At 44.3% G+C, this 25,142-nt stretch overlaps 1 protein-coding gene across 1 annotated transcript in view; it reads right to left on the bottom strand.

Annotated features, from left to right (window-relative positions):
- Window positions 1-1,134: 1,134 nt before the first annotated feature.
- The window catches only part of LOC140737426 (vitellogenin-like), a 114,684-nt gene continuing 90,676 nt past the window's right edge, over window positions 1,135-25,142 (bottom strand). The window contains 6 exon segments of the mRNA XM_073063913.1: window positions 1,135-1,378; window positions 2,048-2,209; window positions 2,305-2,455; window positions 3,561-3,655; window positions 8,013-8,104; window positions 14,072-14,261. Coding sequence (XP_072920014.1) covers window positions 1,269-1,378; window positions 2,048-2,209; window positions 2,305-2,455; window positions 3,561-3,655; window positions 8,013-8,104; window positions 14,072-14,261 — 800 coding nt within the window. The 3' untranslated portion in view covers window positions 1,135-1,268.

Below are 25,142 nucleotides of genomic sequence, written 5' to 3'. Positions count from 1 at the left end.
CCAGCTCTCACCTGTAACTCCAAGTAGCTGTTTGCATGCGACAATGGCCACAACCTGGTACACGGCTTTGACAGGTGGGCTAAACCAGGTGAGGATAGCTGGCGTGCTTCTTTCCTCAGTGAGAAAGGGACACCCTAATTTGACTCAAGACAGCAAACACCTCCTCCTCTGTAACCTGTGTAGGCTGCATGAAATTGATGTCACTTTGCCTCATTTCTATAGACTCCATGTTTGTCTCCTGAGGAAATACAAATTCAAGATGGCCCCAATCTCTTTCGGCTCCACACATAGATTACCATTCTGATCTTCCAGAGAACCAGTTTTGTCCTTTGCTAATCTTTTGCTCTTAAATTATCAGTAGAAGCCCATAGGATTCTCCTTCACTTAGTCTACTAAAGCAACCTCTTTTAGCCCTCCTGATTTATTTCTTATACTCCTCAAGTACCTCATTTGTTCTCACCTGCCTATAGCTGCTATACACCTTGTACTTCTTAAAAGGTGCCTCACTATCCCTAAAACTGTTATCCATGCCTTTTATTCTAACAGGAACATACAAACTCTGTACTCTCAAAATATCACTTTTGAAGGCCTCCGAGCACTGCTTTGCTGGAAAACAACCATTTCTACATTAGTGACCTGACCCACCCTGGGCACTCTTGATTCTTCCTCTCCCATCAGGCAGAAAATACAAAAGCTTGAAAATATGTACCACTAGGCTTAAGGACAACTTCCATCCCACTGTTATCAGACCCCTGAACGGTTCCCTAGTATGAAAAGGCGGACTCTTGACCTCACAATCTATCCTGTTATAGCCTCACACCTTATTGTCTACCTGCACTGCACTTCCTCTGTAAGTGTAACACTTTATCGTGCATTCCCTTGTTTCCCCTCGCACTGCTCTGATGAGATGGACAGTATGCAAGGCAGGTCTTTCACTGTAGCTCAGTACGTATGACAACAATAAACCAATTTGCCAATTTTGCACCAGAAAGGCTTGTTTGTGGTTTAATTTATTCAGTCATTGTCACAATACATGCATCACCATTTGAATGAAATCGTTCATCAAGACAGCTATATTGTTTACATTTGCTGATGAATGAATGTTTAATTCAGATTTTAAAATTCCTGATTAAATTACACATTTCCTGCTTCAGGGCATCTCAGCCACTCAGCAAAGCGTGGCCGTGTAAATCCTCAGCCAAAAAAACAAATATTTGGCGATGTAGAGGAGGAAGATGAGCTCTTTACTGTAGGCAGAAACGGTGTCTTTATGTCTTGGCACACTGACACGTGCAGTCTGTGTGTGAGTGTGTAGGGAGACTGATGTGTGTTGCTCTCCAGTGGAAGCTGGACACGGTAGATGCATTCACAGCGCGATCTGTCAGTAGATTAATACATGCTTGGGTAACAGAACAGAAAGAAATCGGAGCAAGAGAAAGACACAAAACTCAGTAGCTCAGTTGGCATCTATGTAGAGGAATGTTTCAGGTCCAGTCTCTTCACTCTCCACAGTTGCTGAAGACCTCTATCAAATCTCCTTCTATTTCCCTGTGCTCTAGGGAATAAAGTTCTAATCTATTCAACCTTTCCCTGTAACTCTGGTCAAATCCCGGCAACATCCTTGTAAATTTTATCTGTGCTCCTTCTTCTGGTTCTAGTCTCACCTAACCTCAGTGGAAAATACCTGCTTGTATTTACCCTATTTATACTCCTCATAATTTTGAATACCTCTATCAAATCTTTCCTCGTTCTCCTACGCTCTAGGGAATAAAGTCCTCAGCTATTCAACCTTTCCTTATAACTCAGGTCCTCAAGTCCTGGCAATATCCATGTAAATTTTCTCTGAACTCTTCCGATCTTATTGATTTCTTCCCTGTAGGTAGGAGACCAAAACTGCACTCAATACTCCAAATTAGGCCTCACCAATATCTTACACAATTTCAACAGAACAGCCTAACTTCTATACTCAATATTTTGTGTTCTCAATCAACAATATTCAGTTCCTTTCAGTTCTAATGTCGGTTTTCTGTCAATAGTGTGTACTTACTGGAGGGTACGCAGTGGAAGTTGACGTGACGAGACCGAGTTTCCTTTGGCGTGCATTGGGCGAGGCACCGCTGTACTGGTTCAACTGAATAGCATCTAGATGCCTGTCCTTCAAAATCAATGATTCTTCCCAATTCCACAAATTCCTGTCGGACTCGGCAGTCTGAAATTCAACAGAGGGACGTTATTGTAGCAGGAACAATGCAGGTCCAATGGTGCTTCCACGTACATGATTTACACCGGGGTAGACTCATTTACCATCCTTGCAGGAGGTTCCTGGACACAACCAGGACTCTAAAAGTTGATCCACGTCTTTGGCCTCCTCGTGGTTGGGCATAATCAACTTCTTCTCACCATTGTTAAGGCCACAAAGTCCACATGTCTTTCCCATCATCTGGTCAAGGACCATCTACACACAAAAGCAAAAGTATTAACAGTTTAACTACAAAGTTAGCAAAGTGGTTAGTACAAATGCTTTACACCGCCAGCAATCACCAATTGGAACTTGATTCCCACCACTGTCTGTAAGGAGTTTGTACCTTCTCCCTGTGACTGCACAGACTTCCTCTGGGTTTCACCCACATTTAAAAGATGTACAGGTTACGGTTAGTAGGTTCTGGGCATAACTTGAAGGGTGGTAGAGAAGTGTAGCCGTTAGTGTAAAGCTATTACAGAGCTAGCTACCCTGGTTCAATTCCTCCTGCTGTCTGCACCTTCTCCCCATGACTTCGCAGGTTTCCTCCATGTGCTTCGGTTTCCACCCACATTCCAAAGTTGTACAGGTTCGGGTTAATAAATTGTGGACATGTTACAGTATGTTGGTGCCAGAAGCATGGCAATAGTTGCAAAATGTCCCCAGCACATCCTCAAATTGTGTAGGTCGTTAATGCAAACAGACAAAACTAATCTTTAATATTATGTACAGTTCTGGTCACCAGATTATAGGAAAGATGTCAACAAAATAGAGAGAGTACAGAGGAGATTTACTAGAATGTTACCTGGGTTTCAGCACCTAAGTTACAGGGAAAGGTTGAACGAGTTAGGTCTTTATTCTTTGGAGTGTAGAAGGTTAAGGGGGGACTTGATAGAGGTATTTAAAATTATGAGGGGGATAGATAGAGTTGACGTGGATAGGCTTTTTACCTTTGAGAGTAGGGGAGATTCAAACAAGAGGACATGAGCTGAGAGTTAAGGGGCAAAAGTTTAGGGGTAACACGAGGGGGAATTTCTTTACTCAGAGAGTGGTAGCTGTGTGGAACGAGCTTCCATTAGAAGTGGTAGAGGCAGGTTTGATTTTGTCATTAAAAAAAAAATTGGATAGGTATATGGACAGGAAAGGAATGGAGGGTTATGGGCTGAGTGCAGGTCGGTGGGACTAGGTGAGAGTAAGCGTTCAGCATGGACTAGAAGGGCCGGGATGGCCTATTTCCGTGCTGTAATTGTTATATGGTTATATGGTTATAATATTTAAAAGTTACATTGAAGGCTTTAATCAGTTGTTAAGCTGGAGATACCTGGATTTTCTCCCCATCGAAGTACAACCTCTCAATACTGATTGATGGAGCTTGCAGAGTAATTCCTGTCCCATTCTTTTGAATGGTTATGATATCTAGAAATCAAACAGATTGCCGTTTCTTCAATGGGTTTTATAGACAAACATGTTAACCTGGTAAAACTGCCCAAAATTCAAGTACAGCTCACACACAGAGGCGGTGGAGGATGGAAGACCATTAGGTTAAGGTTTTGTTCATTATGTGTTGTGTGTGTCATTATGTATGATGTAGGCAATCATTGTCTTTCCATGACCAAGATTGTTCTTGGCAAATTTTTCTGCAGAAGTGGTCTGCCATTGCCTTCTTCTGGGCAGTGTCTTTACAAGACGGGTGACCCCAGCCGTAATCAATACTCTTCAGAAATTGTCTGCCTGGTGTCAGTGGTCACATAACCAGGACTTGTGATCTGCACCAGCTGCTCATACGACCATCCACCACCTGATCCCATGCCTTCACATGACCCTATTTGAGGGGGGGGGGGGGGAGCTAAGCAGGTTCTGCAGCTTATCCAAGGATGACCTGCAGGCTAGCGGAGGGAAGGGGTGACCTACACCTCCTTTGGTAGGAACATATCCCCACACCATCACCCAGGGTTAAGGTTTAGTTTTTCAGACTGTGCCATATGAGTGTGAGGATAGGCTTTTCTCTTTGGATAGAAGGAGGATGAAGTGCACAAGATGATAAGAGGCACAGATCAAGTGGACAGCTACTGGCACATATACAGTAACATCATGAAGGATCCCACCCACCCTGCTCATAGACGTGGCTGAGAAACTGGTGTAGGGGGCAGGGTTTCAGATTTCTAGATCATTGGGACCTCTTCTGGGGCAGGTGGGACCTGTACAAGAGTGACGGGTTACACCTGAACTACAAGGGGACCAATATACTTGCAGGGAGGTTTGCTAGTGTTATTGGGGAGGGTTTAAACTAGATTTGCAGGGGGATGGGAACCAGAGTGCCAGAGCAGATAGTGGAATGGGGGAAAAAGTAAATGATGCTAGTAGTTCATGCAAAGTGACAAATAGCAAAGTTGTGTGTGGTGGTAATAATCTTCTGAGGTGTGTATATTTCAATGCGAGGAGTATTGTAGGAAAGGCAGACAAAGCTGAGGGCCTGGGTTGATACATGGAATTATGACATCATAGCCATTACTGAAACTTGGCTACAGGAGGGGCAGGACTGGCAGCTCAATGTTCCAGGGTTCCGATGTTTCAGACGTGATAGAGGCAGAGGGATGAAGGGTGGGGGGTGGGGGTGGCTTTGCTAGTCAGGGAAAATATTACAGCAGTGCTTCGGCAGGACAAATTAGAGGCCATATGGGTGGAGCTAAGAAACAGGAAAGGTATGACCACATTAATAGGGTTGTATTATAGACCACCCAATAGTCAGCGAGAATTGGTGGAGCAAATCTGCAGAGAGATAACAGACAACTGCAGGAGTCAGAAAGTTGTGATTGTAGGGGATTTTAATTTTCCACACATTGATTGGGACTCCCATACTGTTAAAGGTCTAGATGGGTTAGAGTTTGTAAAATGTGTTCGGGAAAGTTTTCTAAATCAATATATAGATGTACCAACTGGGGAGGATGCAATATTAGATCTCCTATTAGGAAATTAGTTAGGACAGGTGACGGAAGTGTGTGTAGGGGAACACTTTGGTTCCAGTGATCATAATGTCATAAGTTTCAACTTGATCATGGATAAAGATAGATCTGGTCCTCGGGTTGAAGTACTAATCTGGAAAAAGGCCAAATTTGAAGAAATGAGAAAGGATCTAAAAAGCGTAGATTGGGACAGGTTGTTCTCTGGCAAGGATGTGATTGGTAAGTGGGAGACCTTCAAAGAAGAAATTTTGAGAGTGCAGAGTTTGTATGTTCCTGTCAGGGTTAAAGGCAAAATGAATAAGAATAAGGAACCTTGGTTCTCGAGAGATATTGGAACTCTGATAAAGAATAAGAGAGAGATGTATAATATGTATAGGCAACAGGGAGGAAAAAAGATGCTTGAGGAGTATAAAAAGAGTAAGAAAATACTTAAGAAGGAATTCAGGGGGGCTAAAGGAAGACATGAGGTTGCTTCGGCAGTCAGGGTGAAGGATAATCCCAAGAGCTTCTACAGGTATGTTAAGAGCAAAAGGATAGTAAGGGATAAAATTGGTCCTCTTGAAGATCAGAATGGTTGGCTATGTATGGAACCAAAAGAAATGGGAGAGATATTAAATGGTTTTTTTGCATCTGTATTTAACTAAGGAAACTGGAATGGAGTCTATGGAAACAAGGCAAACAAGTAGGGAGATCGTGGAATTTATACAGATTAAAGAGGAGGAGGTGCTTGCTGTCTTGAGGCAAATCAGAGTAGATAAATCCCCAGGACCTGACAGGGTATTCCCTCGGACCTTGAGGGCGACTAGTGTTGAAATTGCAGGGGCCCTGGCAGAAATATTTAAAATGTCGATATCCACGGGTGGGGTGCCGGAGGATTGGAGGATAGCTCATGTAGTTCCATTGTTTAAAAAAGGCTCAAAAAGTAAGCCGGGAAATTATAGGCCGGTAAGTTTGACATCGGTAGTAGATAAATTATTGGAAGGAATACTAAGAGATAGGATCTACAAGTATTTGGATAGACAGGGACTTATTAGAAACAGTCAGCATGGCTTTATGCGTGGTAGGTCATGTTTAACCAATCTATTAGAGTTTTTCAAGGAGGTTACCAGGAAAGTGGATGAAGGGAAGGCAGTGGATGTTGTATACATGGACTTCAGTAAAGCCTTTGACAAGGTCCCGCATGGGAGGTTAGTTAGGAAGATTCAGTCGCTAGGTATACATGGAGAGGTAGTAAATTGGATTAGACATTGGCTCAGTGGAAGAAGCCAGAGAGTGGTAGTGGAGGATTGCTACTCTGAGTGGAGGCCTGTGACTAGTGGTGTGCCACAGGGATCAGTGCTGGGTCCATTGTTATTTGTCATCTATATCAATGATCTGGATGATAATGTGGTAAATTGGATCAGCAAATTTGCTGATGATACAAAGATTGGAGGTGTAGTGGGCAGTGAGGAAGGTTTTCAAAGCTTGCAGAGGGATTTGGACCAGTTGGAGGAATGGGCTGAAAAATGGCAGATGGAGTTTAATGCGGACAAGTGTGAGGTATTGCACATCAGAAGGTCAAACCAAAGTAGAACATACAAGGTAAATGGTAGGACACTGAGGAATGCAGTAGGACAGAGGGATCTGGGAGTACAGATACATAATTCTCTAAAAGTGGCGTCACAAGTAGATAGGGTTGTAAAGAGAGCTTTTGGTACATTGGCCTTTATAAATCAAAGTATTGAGTATAAGAGTTGGAATGTAATGGTGAGGTTGTATAAGACATTGGTGAGACTGAATATGGAGTATTGTGTGCAGTTTTGGTCACCTAATTACAGGAAGGATATTAATAAGGTTGAAAGAGTGCAGAGAAGGTTTACAAGGATGTTGCCGGGACTTGAGAAACTGAGTTACAGGGAAAGGTTGAATAGGTTAGGACTTTATTCCCTGGAGCGTAGGAGAATGAGAGGTGATTTGATAGGGGTGTATAAAATTTGATGGGTATAGATAGAGTGAATGCAAGTAGGCTTTTTCCACTGAGGCTAGTGGAGAAAAAAACCAGAGGTCATGGGTTAAGGGTGAAGGGGGAAAGTTTAAAGGGAATAGTGAGGGTGGCTTCTTCACACAGAGAGTGGTGGGAGTGTGGAATGAGCTGCCAGATGAATTGGTGAATGTGGGCTCACGTTTGACATTTAAGAAAAACTTGGACAGGTATATGGATGAGAGGGGTTTGGAGGGATATGGCCCAGGTGCAGGTCAGTGGGACTAGGCAGAAAAATGGTTCGGCACAGACAAGAAGGGCCAAAAGGCCTGTTTCTGTGCTGTAATGTTCTATGGTTCTAAGGTTTGTTCCACTCCCATCAGGGAGGAGGCTATGTAGCATCCACACCAGGACCACCAGACTCAAAAACAGTGACTTTCCCCAAGCAGTAAGGCTGATCAACACCTCCACCCACTAACCCACCCTTACACACCCCCAACCACCACTACTCTATCATTTCCTGTCAGTCACCTTATGTATAGACACTCCTGTGCCTAGCATCACTTTATAGACTACAATCACTCAATGGATATAAACCATCTTATGTATTTATATTTATTGTTTTTATTATTATTATTGTGTTCTTTATCTTATTGTATTTTTTGGCCCTGCATTGGATCCAGAGTAACAATCACTTCATTCTCCTTTACACTTGTGAACGGGAAATTATATTAAATTATCTTAAATCTCTCTGTCCTACACTGGGTCCTCGATAGTCATCCCCGACCCTGGTCGGTGCAATACCATCCACAATAACAGTTCCAATAACAACTGGAAAATATTAACTCACCACTTAACACCGTTTGCTCGTCTCTCAGAGTGGTTTCAACAGAGTCCACGATGAGCTTTACTCGGTCCTCTGTGGGATAAGCTTCAATTACACTGTTGAAAGGAAAACCAAGATTACACCATAAGACACAGGAGGAGAATTAGGCCATTGAGTCTGCTCCACCATTCCATCATGGCTGATTCATTGTCCCTCTCAAACCCATTCTTCTGCCTTCTTTCCATAACCTTTGTCAAGAATCTATCAACCTCAGTTTTAAATATACTCAATGACTCAGCATCCACATCATTTGTAGCAATGAATTCCAAGATTCACCACCCTCTGGCTGAAGAAATTCCTCCTCATCTCCATTCTAAATGGACATCCCTCTACTCTGAGACTGTGTTGTCTGGCTCTAAACTCCCCCGTCATAGGAAACATCCTCTCCACATTCACTCTATCCAAGCCTTTCAATATCCACTAGCTTTCAAAGAGAATCCCCATGGTTCTTCTAAATTCCAGTCAATACAGGACCAGAGCCATCAAACGTTCCTCATACATAACGTCCCTGTTATTCCTGAAGTCATTCTTGTAAACCCCCTATGGAGACTCTCTGCAAAGTCAGCAAATCCTTTCTTAGATATGATGCTCAAAACTGCCTCAATCTCTGACTGTAGTCTGAACAATGCCCTACAAAGCCTAGGCATTACATCCTTGCTTTTATTTTCTAGGCCTTTCAATGTTAACATTGCGTTTGTCTTCTGCACCACCAACTCAACCTACAAGTTAACCTTTAGTTCTGTTGAAATAGCACAGGATAATTAGGGAAGAGAGCGAGTTAGAGGAAGAGACAGTGATTCATTATTCACTTATTTATTGGAGATGCAGCAAGGAACAGGCCCTATTGGCCCACTGAGTGGCACCACCCAGTAACAGACCTATTTAACACTAGCCTAATCACAGGACAATTTACAATGACCTACTAACCAGTAAATCTTTGCACTGTGGGAGGAAAGCAGAACACACCGAGGAATCTTTGGCAGTCACAGGGAGAATGTACAAACTCCTTACAAACGGCACCGGAATTGAACATATTACTGCTCCGACACCATGAGCTGTAAGAGCATCATGCTGAGATCTGCGCTACTGTGGCGCCCGAGTTACGTTATGTTCCTGAGCTGATGACTAAGGGGCTAGGTCTGACACTGAACATCTGATGAAAGCTCTATTCAAAAATGTCTTTCTCCACAGAGGCTGACTGTCCTGCTGAGCATCTCACACATTATTACAATTACCATCAATTACAGGCCAATACCAATGCGTTCTCAGGTTTTTTTTCCCCCAAAAGGTGATGCCTCAAGAAGGCGGCATCCATCATTAAGGAACCTCTCCACTTAGGACATGCCCTCTTCTCATTGCTACCATCAAGGAGGTGGTACAGGAGCCTGAAGACACACACTCAATATTTTAGGAACAGCTTCCTCCCCTCCGCCATCTGATTTCTGAACAGACCATGAACACTTCCTCACTATTTTTGAACTACTTTATATTTCATTTACTTCATTAATTTATTGTTTATTTTATATATTTCACTGTACTCCCTATTTAGTTCTCTTTTTGCAATACTTATTTATTTATTAATATTTCCTATTAGAAAGTAGAGCACATTTATGTATCGCAGGGCACTGCCACAAAGCAACACATTTCATGACATAAACCTGCTTCTAATTTTGAATCATTTTCCATCAGGGCAGGTTTAAAAATTACTATCCCCAAAAGTGACCTTGAATAGCTGTGCCAAATGAATTGCACCAACAATTCTCTTGTCCCTCTTCTTCTTCAGCCCTTTATCTCTTCTACCTATCACCTTCCCAGTTTCCCACCTCGTCCTCCTCCCCCCACCATCTTATTCTGGCTTCTGCTCCCTTCCTTTCCAGTCCTGATGAAAGACCTCAGCCTTAAATGTTCACTGTTTATTTCCCTCCAGGGATGCTGCCTGACCTGCAGAGTTCTTCCAGAATTTTGTGTGTGTTGCTCTGGATTTCGAGCATCTGCAGAATCTCTTGTGTTTAATAGAACCTCTAGTACAAAGGTTCCCAGTCTGGGGTCCATGGCCTGATAAATATTAGGGGTCCATGGCATTAAAAAAAAAGGTTGAGAAGCCCTGCTCCAGTCTGAAATCAAAGCATTTGAAACTTAGTGATATTTTGAGCAGGTCTAGAGATCAGAGAGCCACTTTAGCTATGACTACAGCAACACAGTTGTCGAGGGTGGATCAGTGATGTGGCACGAAGAGGCACCTTCTCAGAGGAAGGGGAGATTGCCAGTTCAGAGGGGAAGAAGCTGTCCCTAAAGTAATGAGTGTGTGTCTTCAGACTCCAATACCACCTCCTTGATGGTATCAATGAGAAGTGACAGGCTGGGGGTGATGGGTGGTTCCGAGTGAGGAGAGGTGATGGGCAGATAGAGGAGGGGAGAGTGGGGATAGTGACAGAGGCTGGGAAGTGATGGGTGGGTCCAAGTGAGGAGGGGAGACTGGGATAGTGACAGAGACTGGGAGGTGATGGGTGGGTCCAGGTGAGGAGGGGAGAGTGGGGATAGTGACAGAGACTGGGAGGTGATGGGTGGGTCCAGGTGAGGAGGGTGATGGACAGATGGAGGAGGGGAGAGTGGGGATAGTGCTTCTCCTTATAGATGCTGCCTGGCCTGCTGTGTTCCACCAGCATTTTGTCTTTCTGTGATAGAGTCTGATACAAGAGATTCTCCAGATGCTGGAAATCTAGGGTCAATGTACACAAAATGCTTGACATGCATTTAATGTGATAAAGGTTAAATTCAAAGGAGACATGCGGGGAAGTTTTCAATTTTACACAGTGAGTGGTGGGTGCTGCCTGGTGTGGTGGTGGAGGCAGGTATGATAGAAAGGTTCAAGAGGCTCTTGGATCGGCAGCAAATGTGTAGGAAATGACCCCGATGGGAATTATATAAAGGCCCCCAAACAGTAGCCAGGATGTAGAATATATATTTCAATGGGAAATAGAAATGCATTTTAAAAAGGACCATGTTATGATAGTCATGGGAGATTTCAATATGTGGATAGATTGGGAGAATCAGTTAGGTACCAGATGCCAAGAGAGGGAATTTGTAGAATGCCTATGAGATGGCTGTTCAGAGCAACATGGCTGAGTCGACCAGGGAAAAGGCAATTCTAGATTGGGTGTTGTGTAATGAACTAGATGTGATTAAGGAGCCCTTGGGTGCTAGTGATCATAATACGATGGAATTCACCCTGTAGTTTAAAAGAAAATAAGGTCAGATGTATCAGTATTACAGTGGAGTAAAGGGAATTACTGAGGCATGAGAGAGGAGCTGGCTTTAAGGGGAAATTCTTGCCTGAAAAATCTGTTGGAATTCTTTGAGAAAATAACAGAGTGGATAGACAAAGGAGAGTCAATGCAAAAATGCTGGAGGAACTCAGCAGGCTGAGCAGCACCTGGGGAAAAAGAGTACAGTCGACATTTTGGGCTGAAACCCTTCAGCAGGGCTTCTGTGTGTGTTGCTCGGATTTCCAGCATCTGCAAATTTTCTCTTGTTGGGGAGTCAGGGTATGCTGTGTATTTGGATTTTCAGAAGGTCTTTGACAAAGGGCCACACATGAGGCTGCTTAACAAGATAAGAACCCAAGGTATTACAAAAAAGATACTAGCATGGATAGAAGATTGGCTGATAAGCAGGAGGCAAAGTGTGGGAGTAAAAAAAGCCTAATCTGCTTGGTTGCTGGTGACTAGTGGTGTTCTGCAGGGGCTGGTACTGTAACCACTTCTTTTCACATTATATATCAACGATCTGGATGATGACTCTGTGGGCAAGTTTGCAAATGATACAAAGGTGGAGGGGCAGGTACTGTTGAGGAAGGTGAGAGTTTGCAGAAAGACAGATTGGGAGAATGGGTAAAGACGTGGCAGCTAGAGTATAGGGTAGGGAAGTGTACGGTCATGCATATCGGTAGAAGGAATAAAGGTGTAGTTAATTTTCTAAATGAAGCAGTTTCAGAAAGCATAGATGCAAGGGGATTTGGGAATCCCAGTGCAGGATTCCCTGCCGGTTAACTTGCAGATTGAGTCAATGATAAGGAAGGCAAACGTAATGGTGGAGGATACTGGTGGGGATGATGACAGAGCAGAGATGGCTGAAGTTTCTGGGAATAGTTCACAAGGTGCAAGATAGCTATGTCCCATGGAAGAAGCTCTCAAATGGCAGGAGTAGGGAACTGTAGCTGACAAGGGAGGTTAAGGACTGCATAACAACCAAGGAAAGGGTGTACGAGGTAGTAATGGTGAATGGGAAGTTCGGTGATTGAGAAGCTTTTAAAATCCAACAAAAGGCAACCAAAAAAAGCTATAAGAAGGGAAAAGATGAAATATGAGGAGCGTTTGGCAGTTTTGGGCCTGTACTCACTGGAATTTAGAAGAATGAGGGGGGATCTCATTGAAACCTACCGAATGTTGAAAGGTCTAAATAGGGTGGATGTGGAGCAGATGTTTCCTATGGTGAGGGTATCCAGAACTAGAGGGCACAGCCTCAAAATTGAGGGGTGTCCTTTTAGGAATTTTAAGGGTTTGGTCACACAGCACTTAGAGAATTGAGAGCAGTTTTGGGCCTCTTACCTAAGGAAGGATGTGCCGGCATTGGAGAATGTCCAGAGGAGATACACAATGATTCTGGGAATGAAAAGGTTCATTTATGAGGAGCATTTGATGGTTTTTGGCCTATACCAGCTGGAGATTAGGAGAACAAGGGGGATCTCATTGAAACCTATTGAATATTGAGCGGCCTGGACAGAGTGGATGGGGAGAGGATATTTCATATAGTGGGTGAGTCTAGGACCAGAAAGCACAGTTTTGGAATAGAAGGATGTCTCTTTAGAACAGAAATGAGGAGAAATATCTTTCGCTAGAGTATGGTGAATCTGTGGAATTCACTGCCACAGATGGCTGTGGAGGACAAGCTATTAAGTATATTTAAAGCAGAGGTTGATAGACTCATGATTAGTAAAGGTGTCAAAGGTTATGGGGAGAAGACAGGAGAATGGGTTTGAGAGGGATAATAAATTAGCCAAGGTAGATGGAATAGCAGAGCAGATTCGATGTGCCGAAGGGCCTAATTCTGCTCCTGCGTCTTATAGTCTAATTCAGCTTTAATGCTTAGCATCTACATTAATAATTAATTCTTGCAGGGTAGAAACTAGTTTGTAGTAATGTGCAGTTAGTGACTGCAGTTGTAGAACTACTGACTCAGAGCTCTGAGCTTGAGTGCTGTGTGGTACATTAGATTAGATTAGATTTAACTTTATTGTCGTCGTGCCGAGTACAGATACAAAGCCAATGAAATGCAGTTAGCATCTGACGAGAAATGCAAAAATAGTGTTATTTACAAAATAACTGTGAATAAACTAAGTGCTACAGCACACAAATGTAAAAGTACTGAGACAGTACAATATGGGTGCAATACTGCTTAGCGCTGTGATGTGAGGTTCAGCAGGGTCACAGCCTCAGGGAAGAAGCTCTTCCTGTGCCTGCTGGTGCGGGAGCGGAGGCTCCTGTAGCGCCTACCGGATGCGAGGAGAGTAAAAAGTCCATGGTTAGGGTGAGATGCATCCTTGATAATGCTTTTCACCCTGCCCAGGCTGTGTTTATAATGGATGTTCTCAACGGTGGGCAATTGGGTGCCGATAATCCGCTGGGCAGTTTTCACCACCCGCTGGAGAGCTTTGTGGTCCGATACGGGACAATTGCCATACCACACTGAGATGCAGTTGGTGAGTATGCTCTCAATGGTACAGCGGTAAAAGTCCATCAGTATCCTGGGATAGAGCTGAGCTTTCTTGATGCTGTGCAGGAAATAAAGTACTGAGACACAGTGAGAAGCTTGTCTTGCATATCATCCCTACAGATCAATTTGTTACAGCAGTGTATTCAACACGGGAAAACTGATTCATGATGCCACAAGTCAATGTTTCAACTGGAAGTTACATCAGATGCATCGACATTAGACATCCTTCTGATGTAAAGTTGGGTACTTACGTATTGGTGGCTGAAACAAGCAGTTTGATTCTCTTTGTTTGCTGACTCTCAGCACGCCTCATTAACAGCACAAAGGCTGGAGTGGGAGTACAGTCCTTGGTCAAAACATAGAAGCAGTCGTTGTGTATGTGATAATTCAGTTTGTTACTGTCAAAGGTGACAACTCGGTCATTCGTTACAATGCATTCCTCTGCGGAAGACAGAAGAAAAAACAAGAATAGAAGATTACTAAACTGTTTGATCAGCAAGACTCAGTCTTATTCACAGGCTTTGGAACAGACTTGATGGGCCAAGCGGCCTAATTCTGCTCCTATTTCTTATGGTTTTTTGATCTCTATCTTTGTGGGGGGAGCCTCCACCCCTCATAAACAGAAGAGATTCTACAAGTGCTGGAAATCCAGAGTAACACACAATAAAGTACTGAGACACAGTGAGAAGCTTGTCTTGCATATCATCCCTACAGATCAATTTGTTACAGCAGTGTATTCAACACGGGAAAACTGATTCATGATGCCACAAGTCAATGTTTCAACTGGAAGTTACATCAGATGCATCGACATTAGACATCCTTCTGATGTAAAGTTGGGTACTTACGTATTGGTGGCTGATACAAGCAGTTTGTTTTTCTTCTCTTCATCAGGCAAAAAAATGCCTCGGCTCATAACAACAACTGTTTATTTCTCTCCTTAGATGCTGCCAGACCTGCTGAGTTCCTCCAAGATTCTGTGTATGCTAATCTCCTCAAATCTCTTGTTAACACCTTCTGAATCCCAAATGGATTTATTAATGAATATTTATGGACACAAGACAATAGTTTCTCTCTACAGCTTATCAATTACTGTACGTTTAATATTTTAATTATTTCTAACAGGTTGCAATCAGTGATCTTTTATTTTTGAGGAAAGGCCCCAAACACTACTCATTGTTATAACTTCTTCAATATAATCATTTCTGTTGTGTTTTGTAACTTCAAAACATAAAACTGATTCAAATGAAGCTGGGAGTCCGAAATACAGGAGTAACTTCAATTTTACTGTAATCAAGGTGCACGTGTCATGTAGTAGTGATGACGTATGCAATTAATGTGTTTTTACATATAACCCTTATAGAATAGGCATCCGTTAGTCTCGTGAGACCATGGATTTGCGCCTTGGAAGGTTTTTCCAGGGCGCAGGCCTGGGCAGGGTTGTATGGGAGACCGGCAGTTGCCCAAGCTGCAAGCCTTCCCCTCTCCACACCACCGATGTTGTCCAAGGGAAGGGCACCAGGACCCATGCAGCTTGGCACCGGTGTCATCGCAGAGCAATGTGTGGTTAAGTGCCTTGCTCAAGAAGACAACGCGCTGCCTCAGTTGAGGCTTGAACCAGTGACCTTCAGATCACTAGACTGATGCCTTATCCACTAGGCCACACGCCAACACACATATATAACCCTTACTGAATTATTTAAAGAAACAAGAATGCTTACTGAACCAAGAATTTTAGTTTAAGGTAAGAAACTGTAATGATTGGCTGGGTTAACCTAGAACGTAGAACACTACAACACATCATAGGCCCTTCAGCCCATAATGTATCCTATCCTCCTTTACACCAAAGAGAAAGGTTCTATATTGTGAGAGTCTTTGTCTCCTCCATCCTTTCAGATGTGGTTAGAATCTGGAATCAGTTCTGGGTTTACCCATTCTCTGGGATAAAATATTCTTCCTAAACCTTCCCAATTTTAATACTCAACTCTTTAACCATAAATTCATGAAACACTGAAGCAGGCCCTATGGACCAGCTGCTCCATCCTGACCAAGATTCCCATCTAAGCTAAACCCATCTCCCTCTAAACCTTTCCTATCCTTGTACCTGTCCAAGTACCTTTTAAATGTTGTTAGTATACCTGACACAACCTCTTTCTCTGGCAGTTCATTCCATATTTTTTAATTTTAAACAAGAGAAAATCTGCAGATGCTGTAAATTCAAGCAACACACACAAAATGCTGGAGGAACTCAGCAGGCCAAGCGGCACCTATGAAAAAGAGTACAGTCGATGTTTCTCCCCACCACTGACAGCGTCTACAGGAGGCACTGCCTCAAGAAGGCAGTATCTATCATCAAAGATCTTCACCAACTGGGTCTTAACATCTCGCTGAAACCCTTGGGCAGGTGAGGATTAAAGAGTTGATATCTTAGGCTAAAATCCTTCATCAGGACTGGAGCAAAAAAGATGAGGAGTCAGAGTTAGAAGGGTGGGGGGGGGGTGGAAGGAAGGAACATAAGTTGATAGGTGAAACCGGGAGGGGGGAAGGGGTGACGTAAAGAGCTGGGAAGCTGATTGGTGAAAGAGATACAAGACTGGAGAAAGGAGAATCCGATATCTGATAGGAGAGGACAGAAGGCCATGGAAGAAAGGGAAGGAGGGGCACCAGATGGCGGTGATGGGTAGGTAAGGAGATAAAGTCAGAAAAGGAAAAGGGAATGGGGTATGATAAAAGGGGGGTGGCATTACTGGAAGTTCAAGAAATTGATGTTTATGCCATCAGGTTGGAGGCTACCCAAACGGAATACAAGGTGTTGCTCCACCAACCCGTGTGTGGCCTCATCATGACAGTGGAGAAGACCGTGGATCGACATGTCAGAATGGGAGCGGGAAGTGGAATTAAAATGAGTGGCCACTGGGAGATCTCGCTTTTTCTGGCAAATGAAGCATTGTGTTTGCTGAGCACCTATGCTCCATCCATCACACTCGGGTTGGAGGAGCAACACCTTAAATTTCATCTGGGTAGCCTCCAACCTGATGGCATGAATATATTTCATGTTTCAATGCCTTAGCAGATTATTTTATTCACAGTGGCGTTGAGGATGTATTGTGATTCCAGCAAGCGGGGTTCAGTTTTGTCTGAATGGAGTTTGCATGTTCTCTCTGTGACTATGAATGTTCCCCACATGCTCCTATTTCCTTGTGCATAGGATGTGGAAGCCATAGAAAGGGTGCAGTGGAGATTTACAAGGATGTTTACCTGGATTGGAGAGCAAGTCTTATGAGGATAGGTTGAGTGAACTCGGCCTTTTCTCCTTGGAGTGACGGAGGATGAGAGGTGACCTGGTAGAGGTGTATAAGATGTCGAGAGGTGTTGATCATGTGGATAGTCAGAGGCTTTTTCCCAGGGCTGAAATGGTTGCCACAAGAGGACACAGGTTTAAGGTGCTGGGGAGTAGGTACAGAGGAGATGTCAGGAGTAAGTTTTTTTACTCAGAGAGTGGTGAGTGCGTGGAATGGGCGGCCGGCAAAGGTGGTGGAGGCGGATATGATAGGGTCTTTTAAGAGACTTTTGGATAGGTACATGGTGCTTAGAAAAGTAGAGGGCTATAGGTAAGCCTAGTAATTTCTAGGATAGGGACATGTTCGGCACAACCTTGTGGGCTGAAGGGCCTGTATTGTGCTGTAGGTTTTCTATGTTTCTATTGAAAAAATATGATGGTTTAATCAACTCTAATAAATCTAATCTATAATATTAGACAATAAGACCTAGGAGCAGAATTAGGTTATTCAGCCCATCGAGTCTGCTCTGCAATTCCATCATGACTGATCCTGGATCCCACTCAACCACATACACCTACCTTTTCTCCATATCCTTTGATGCTCCGATGGATCAGGAAACTATTAACTTCTAGCATAATATCTCACAGACTTGGCTTCCACTGTAGTCTGTGGCAAAGCACTCCACAGATTTACTACTCTCTAGCTAAAAGAATTCCTCCTCACCCCTGTTCTAAAGGGTTGCTGCTCAGTTTTGAGCCTGTGTCTTCCAGTACTGGATACCCCCACCATAGGAAACATCCTCTCCACATCCACCATATCTAGACCTTTCAACATTCGGAAGGTTTCAATGAAATCCCTCAAATTCTTCAAAATTTCAGTGAATACACATCCAATGCTGCCAAATGGTCCTCATATGTTAACCCCTTCATTCCTGGAAACATCCTCATGATCCTCCTCTGCTCTCTCTCCAATGACAACACATCATATCTGAGATATGGGGCCCAAAACTGTTGACAAAACTTCAAGTGCAGCCTGAGTAGTGTCTTATTAAGACTGAGTAGTGTCTTATAAAGCCTCACCATTATCTCAAACAACACACACAAAATGCTGGTGGAACTGTTGACGTTTCAGGCCGTGAGGGTCCTGATAAAGGGTCTCAGCCCGAAACGTCAACAGTGCTTCTCCTTATAGATGCTATCTGGCCTGCTGTGTTCCACCAGCATTTTGTGTGTGTTGTTTGAATTTCCAGCATCTGCAGATTTCCTCGTTTGCTCACCGTTATCTCCTTGTTTTTACAGACTGTTCTCCTTGAAATAAATGCCAACATTGCATTTACCTTCTTTACCACAGACTCAACCTGTAAATTAACCTTCTGGGAGTCTTGCACAAGGAAATACCAACACTGTATTCCAACTGCCACTTTTTTGCCCATTCTTCCAATTTGTCTAAGTCCTGCTGCAATCGCATTGCTTCCTCAGCACTACCTACCTCTCCTTCTATCTTCATATCATCTGTAAACTTTGCCACAAAGCCATCAATTCCATTATCTATATTATTGACAAACTAAGTGAAAAGTAGTGGTCCCAATACTGACCCCTGAGGAATACCACTAGTCACTGGCAGCCAACCAGAAAAGGCCCCTTTTATTCCCACTCACTGCCTCCTGCCCGTCAGCCATTCCTCTATCCATGCCAGTATCTTTCCTGTAACTCCATAGGATTTTATCTTGTTAAGCAGCCTCATGTGTGGCATCTTATCAAATGCCTTCTGAAAATACAAGTGAATGACATCCATTGCCTTTCCTTTGTCCACCCTGCTTGGTATTTCCTCGAAGAACTCTAACAGATTTGTCATGTAAGATTTCCCTTCACAGAAATCATGCTGACTTTGATTTATTGTATCATTAGTCTCCAAGTAATCCAAAACTTCATTCTTAATGGTAGACTTCAACACTTTCCCAACTACTGAGGTGTGAGTAATTGGCCTATAAATTCCTTTCTTTTGCCTTCCTCCCTTCTTAAAGAGTGGAGTGACATTTGCAAACTTCCAGTCCTCCAGGACCATGCCAGAATCGGATGTTTCTTGAAAGATCATAACCAATGCATCCATTATTTCTTCAGCAAATTCTTTCAGGACTCTGGGATGTAGTCCATCTGGTCCAGGTGACTTATCCACCTTAAGACCTTTGAGTTTGCCTAGCACATTTTCCTTTGTAATAGCAATGGCACTCACTCCTGCTCCCTGACACTCATGGACCTCTGGCACACTGCTAGTGTCTTCCACAGTGAAGACAGATGCAAAGAGCCCATTGAGTTCATCCACAATTTCTTTTTCCCCATTACTACCTCACCAGCATCATTTTCCAGTGGTCCAATATCAACTCTCACCTCTCTTTTACTTTTTATGTAACTGAAAACATTTTTGGTATCATGCTTTATATTATTGGCTAGTCTACCCTCATATTTAATCTTTTTCCCTTCTTAGAGCTTTTTTAAATGCCCTTTGTTGGATTGTTAAAGCTTCCCAAGCATCCAATTTCTCACTCACTTTTGCTACCTTATATGCCCTTTCCTTGGCTTTTATATGCAGTCCTTAACTTCCTTTGTCAGCCATGGTTACCTAGCCCTGACATTTGAGAACCTCTGGCTCTTTGGAACAATCTATCCTGCACCCTGTGAACTATTCCCAGTAACTTCCGCCTTCTTTGCTCTGCTGTCATCTCTGCCAATATCCTACTTCAATCCACCTGGGCAAGCTCCTCTCTCATGCCTCTGTAATTCCCTGTATTCCATCATGATACTGATACATAACTTGTGCTTCTCCCTCTCAAATTGCAGTATGAATTCAATTGTATTATGATCACTGTCCCCTAAGGGTTCCTTTGTGTTAAGCTCCCTAATAAGATCTGGGTTATTACACAACACCCAATCTAAGGTAGCCTTTCCATGAGTAGGCTCAAGCACAACCTGCTCTGAAAAGCCATCTCGTAGGCATTCAGCAAATTCCATCTCTTGCAATTCGACACCAACCTGATTTTCCCAATCCTCTTGTATATTGAAGTCCCCCATTATAATTGTGTCATTACCCTTATTACATGCCTTTCCAGCTCCCTTCGCAATCCCAACCCCACATCTTGGCCACTATTTGGAGGTTTATATATGATTCCCATAATGATCTCTTTTACCTTTGCAGCTTCTTAACTCCACCCACAAAGATTAAATATTTTCTGACCCTACATCACCTCTTTCTAAAGATGTAATTCCATCTCTTCCCAACAGAGCCACACCACTGCCTATGCCTTCCTGCCCTTCCTTTTGATACAAAGTATATCCTTTGATGTTAATCTCTCAACAATGGTCTTCTTTCAGCCAGGATTCAGTGATGCCCACAACATCATACCAATCAACCTGTAATTGCGCCACGAGTCCGTCCACATTATTTGGAAAGCTACACGCATTTAAATACAGCACTTTCAGTCCTGCATTCTTTGCCCTTTTGAATTTTGCCTCTGTGGTACAATTTAACTCTTTGTTCTGTCTGCATTTGTACCCAATCACTGGCTTGTCCTTCCTTACATTCATGTTACACCCATCATCTACTTGTGAACCGGCTGGCTCATCCTCAGCTTCATCATACTGGTTCCCATCCCCCTGCCTGTGTGTCGTCTCTGATGCTGCTGCAAGATTTCATTGTATCTGCACCTCAGTGTTAGCTCCTCCAGTTGAACTTTATCTCTTTGTGTGTTTCCCCCAGCTGTCAGTCTGTGGTTTTGTATTACCATGTGCTCCTGCTCTACTCCAGCTCCTGTATTACTGAGTCCTCGTGTCTCACCTGTTTCTCATTATTACCTGTTTTGCTGCCACCTGTGTCTCATTGGGCTCCACCTATCATCTGCCTCTCTGTTTATTGCTCAGTGTATTTCAGTCCTATGTTTTCACCTGTTTGTTGCCAGATTGTGTCAGTGAATTTTCCTGAGCCTTTCCAGCATTTGTATCTCTACTCTGTTGTCCATATGATTGTGCCATTGACCTCTTGCCTGACACATCTCCCCCAAGGGGCCGCCTTTACTCCCTATCCGTACCTGAAACAGAAGCCATGAGTAAGTACATTCAAGAGTCTCCGGCTGCAGGCATCATCCGGCTGTCTTCCTCCCCTACTGGTGCCGGTTTTTTCGTTGTTGAAAAGAAGGATGTCTCCTTATGTCCATGCATTGATTACCAGGGACTGAATGAAGTCACTGTTAAGAACCATTACCCTCTTCCACTCATGACCTTGGTATTTGAACTACTGCAAGGAGCCTCAGTTTTCACCAGGCTTGATCTCCATAATGCCTACCATCTTGTCTGCATCCGTGAAGGGGACAAGTGGAAGACATCCTCTAACACCACCTTGGGCCATTATGAGTACCTAGTCATGCCACTCGATCTCACCAATGCCCCTGCTATCTTCCAAGCCCTGGTAAATGATGTTCTCAGGGACATGCTGAACCAATTTGCTTTTGTGTATCTTGACGACATTTTGATTTTTTTTCCAAGTCCCTTGCTGAACACACAGGTCACGTCCGCAGAGTTCTTCAGCACCTTCTGGAGAACCAACTCTTTGTGAAAGCTGAGAAATGTGAGTTTCATTGCAATACCATCTCCTTCCTGGGGTATGAAATTTCAGGCGGTTCCATTGAAATGGACGAACAGGTCAAGGTGGTGGTCGAATGGCCCCAACTTTTGACTCGTTTAGAGTTGCAATGCTTCTTGGGCTTTGCTAACTTCTGTCACTGCTTCATCAGAAATTACAGCACACTGGCTGCACTTACCTCATCAGCTGTCAGATTCTCCTGGTCCCCTGCTGCTGAAAAAGTGTTCTCTGTCCTGCCCCCATCCTGATTCAACCCAACACTGACCGGCAGTTCATTGTGGAGGTGGATGTGTCTGACATTGGCGTAGGAGCTGTTCTCTTTCAGTGCTTGGCCAAGGATGGGAAGGTCCACCTCTGTGCCTTCTTCTCTCACTGCCTCACTCCCACGGAGCGGAATTACGATATCGGAAACCAGGAGCTTCTAGCTCTGGAGGAGTGGAGGCATTGGCTGGAGGGAGCAAAGGTGCCATTCTTAGTCTGGACTGATCACAAGAATCTGAAATATATCCATACGGCCAAGCGTCTAAACTCCTGTCAAGCTGTTTTTATCAAGGTTCAATTTTACTCTGTCCTTCCGCCCTGGTTCCAGGAATGGAAAACCTGATGCCCTCTCCTGAAGATTTCCTTCCTCTGAGACCCCTGAGGTGCTCGATGTCATCCTCTCTGCTCACTGTCTCGTGGGGGCAGAGCAATGGGACATTGAATCCATTGTGCAAGCTGCTCAACAGAGCGAGGCAGCCCCTAGTCAATGCCCCACTAACCGTGTTTATGTGCCCAGCTCTGTCTGCTCACAGGTATTGCAGTGGGGTCATTCTTCCCGGTTATCCTGTCACCATGGAACCAAGTGTACTCAGGCCTCCATCATTCAGCGGTTCTGGTGGCACTCCATGGGAGGTGACATCCGCAACTTTGTCCAGCCTACTGGGTCTGTGCTTAAGGCAAGAACTCTAAATGATCACTGGCTGGTCTGTTACAACCCCTGTCTATCCCCAAGAGACCATGGTCCCACATTGCCCTGAATTTTATCACCGGTCTTCCCCTATCAGATGGTAACACCACCATTCTCAGTAGAATATCATTTTTCCAAATCTGTACACTTCATCCCTTTACCTAAACTCCCCTCTGCCAAAGAAACATCCAAATTATTAGTGCTGCATGTTTTTAAATTACATGGTTTACCTGTAGATGTTGTGTCAGGCAGGGGCTCTCAATTCACATCCAACTTCTGGAGGGCATTCTGTAATCTTCTGGGTGCCTCTGTGAGTCTGTCTTCAGGATTCCACCCACAGACCAACGGCCAGACCGAGCGGGCCAACCAACGGCTAGAGACAGTATTGTAGTGTCTGGTCTCCCAGAACTCCTCTGCGTGGAGTCAGCAGCTACCCTGGGCTGAGTATGCCATAAACTCCCATCAGTCTTCATCCACTGGTCTGTCCCCTTTTGAGCGCTGCCTTGGCTACCAACCTCCACTGTTTCCTGCCCAGGAGGAGGCGGCTGGACTTCCATCTGCCAAGGCATTCATCCGTCGTTGTCAGAGGACATGGAGGTGTACTTGCTCTGCCCTTCTCTGTGCCTCTGCTGGGATCAAGCTGACCACCATCACTCCAAGGCCCCACGTTAACGCCAGGGACAGTGTGTGTGGCTTTCAACCCGAGAACTGCCCCTCAAGGTGGATTCCTGCAAGCTCCCCCACGCTTCATCGACCCCTTTCCCATTGCTAAAGTCATCAGTCCTGCTGCCATCCGTCTCAAGCTCCCCTCCGCTCTCTGCCACTTTCATCCCACCTTCCATGTGTCCCACATCAAGCCTTTCATGAGCCACCCCCTGTGTCCTGTCCCCAAACACCCCTCCCCCACGACTCACCGATGGGTCAGAGGCCATCATGGTGCGTTGACTGCTGGACATTCGTTACCGGGGCCGTGGCCTCCAGTACCTTGTAGACTGGGAGGGCTATGGTCCTGAGGAGAGGTGTTGGGTCCCCACCCGTTACATCCTGGACCTCCCTCTCATCAGGGACTTTCATCGCCAGCACCCAGCTCTATCTGCTGTGATGCCAGGAGGCGTCCATAGAGGGTGGGGGTACTGCCAGTACCTCCAGTTGAACTTTGTCTTTTTGTGTGTTTTCCCCCAGCTATCAGTCTGTGGTTTTCATGCCCCATGTGCTCCTGTCCCCACTCCTGCTCTACTCCGGCCCCTGTATTACTGAGTACTCCATCTCTCACCTGTTTCTCATTATTACCTGTAATGCTGCCACTTCTGTCTCATTGTGCTCCACCTATCACCTGCCTCTCTGTTTATTGCTCAGTGTATTTCAGTCCTGTGTTTTCACCTGTTTGTTGCCAGATTGTGCCAGTGAATTTTCCTGAGCCTTTCCAGCATTCGTATCTGTACCCTATCCGTCTGAATATCGACTCTGCCTGTTTCCCGATTCTGGTTTTTGGATTTCTCTGGATGTTTGATCTCTTCCTGAACTTTGACGCTGGCTTTGTTTGCCCCTCGGGATTTGCTACTCAATATCACTGTGTGCACAGTGCTGGGTCTGCGATTGGATCTCTGCTCCAGCATCCTGACACTCAGTTGTAAAGATCATAAGACATAGGAGCAGAATTATGCCATTCAGCCCATTGTCTGCTGCACCATTTCATCATGGCTGATTTACTTTCCCTCTCAACCCCATTCTTCTGCCTTCTCCCTGTGACCTTTGACACCCAAACTAATCAAGAAACTATCAACCTCTGCTTTAAATAAACCCAATGACTTGCCCTCCACGATTGCCTGTGGCGATGGAGTTCATGGTTCCCAACCCTCTGGCTACCCTAACCCTGAAGAGTGAGCAACTTCAAGTTCCTGGTGTCAATATCTCTGAGGATCTAACCTGGACCCAAAATATCAATGCCGCTAACAAAGAAAGCTCACAGTGGCTATATTTCATTTGGAGTTTGAGAAGATTTGGTAAGTCTCCAAAATCAATCTCAAATTTCTACAGATGTACCATGGAGAGCATTCTAAATGGCCATATCACCTTCTGGTATGGGGTGGTGGGGAACTACTGCATAGGATTGAAGTAAGTCGCAGAGAGTTGTAAACTTAGTCAGCTCCAGCAAGGACACTAGTCTCTGTGGTATCTTCGAGGAGCAATGCCTCAAAAAGGTGGCGTCCATCATTAAGGGACCTCCATCGTGTGTTGTTCTCATTGCCACCATCGGGGAAGAGATCCAGAAGTCTGAAGGCACACACTCAACACTTATATACAACAGAATATGTATATTTGCTGTAATTCACAGTTTTTGTTTCTCTATCATGTATTGCAATCGACCTGCTGCTGCAAATCTCACAATATACACTGGTGATATTAAACCTGATTCTGATTCTCCTGCCTTCTCCCCGCAACCTTTCACACCCAGACTAAACA

Source organism: Hemitrygon akajei, chromosome 12, assembly GCF_048418815.1.
Source record: "Hemitrygon akajei chromosome 12, sHemAka1.3, whole genome shotgun sequence".
In the NCBI taxonomy this organism is placed as follows: Eukaryota; Metazoa; Chordata; class Chondrichthyes; order Myliobatiformes; family Dasyatidae; genus Hemitrygon; species Hemitrygon akajei.
The sequence above is the reverse complement of the archived record's forward strand: the minus strand, read 5'-3'. Positions and strand labels throughout refer to the sequence as shown.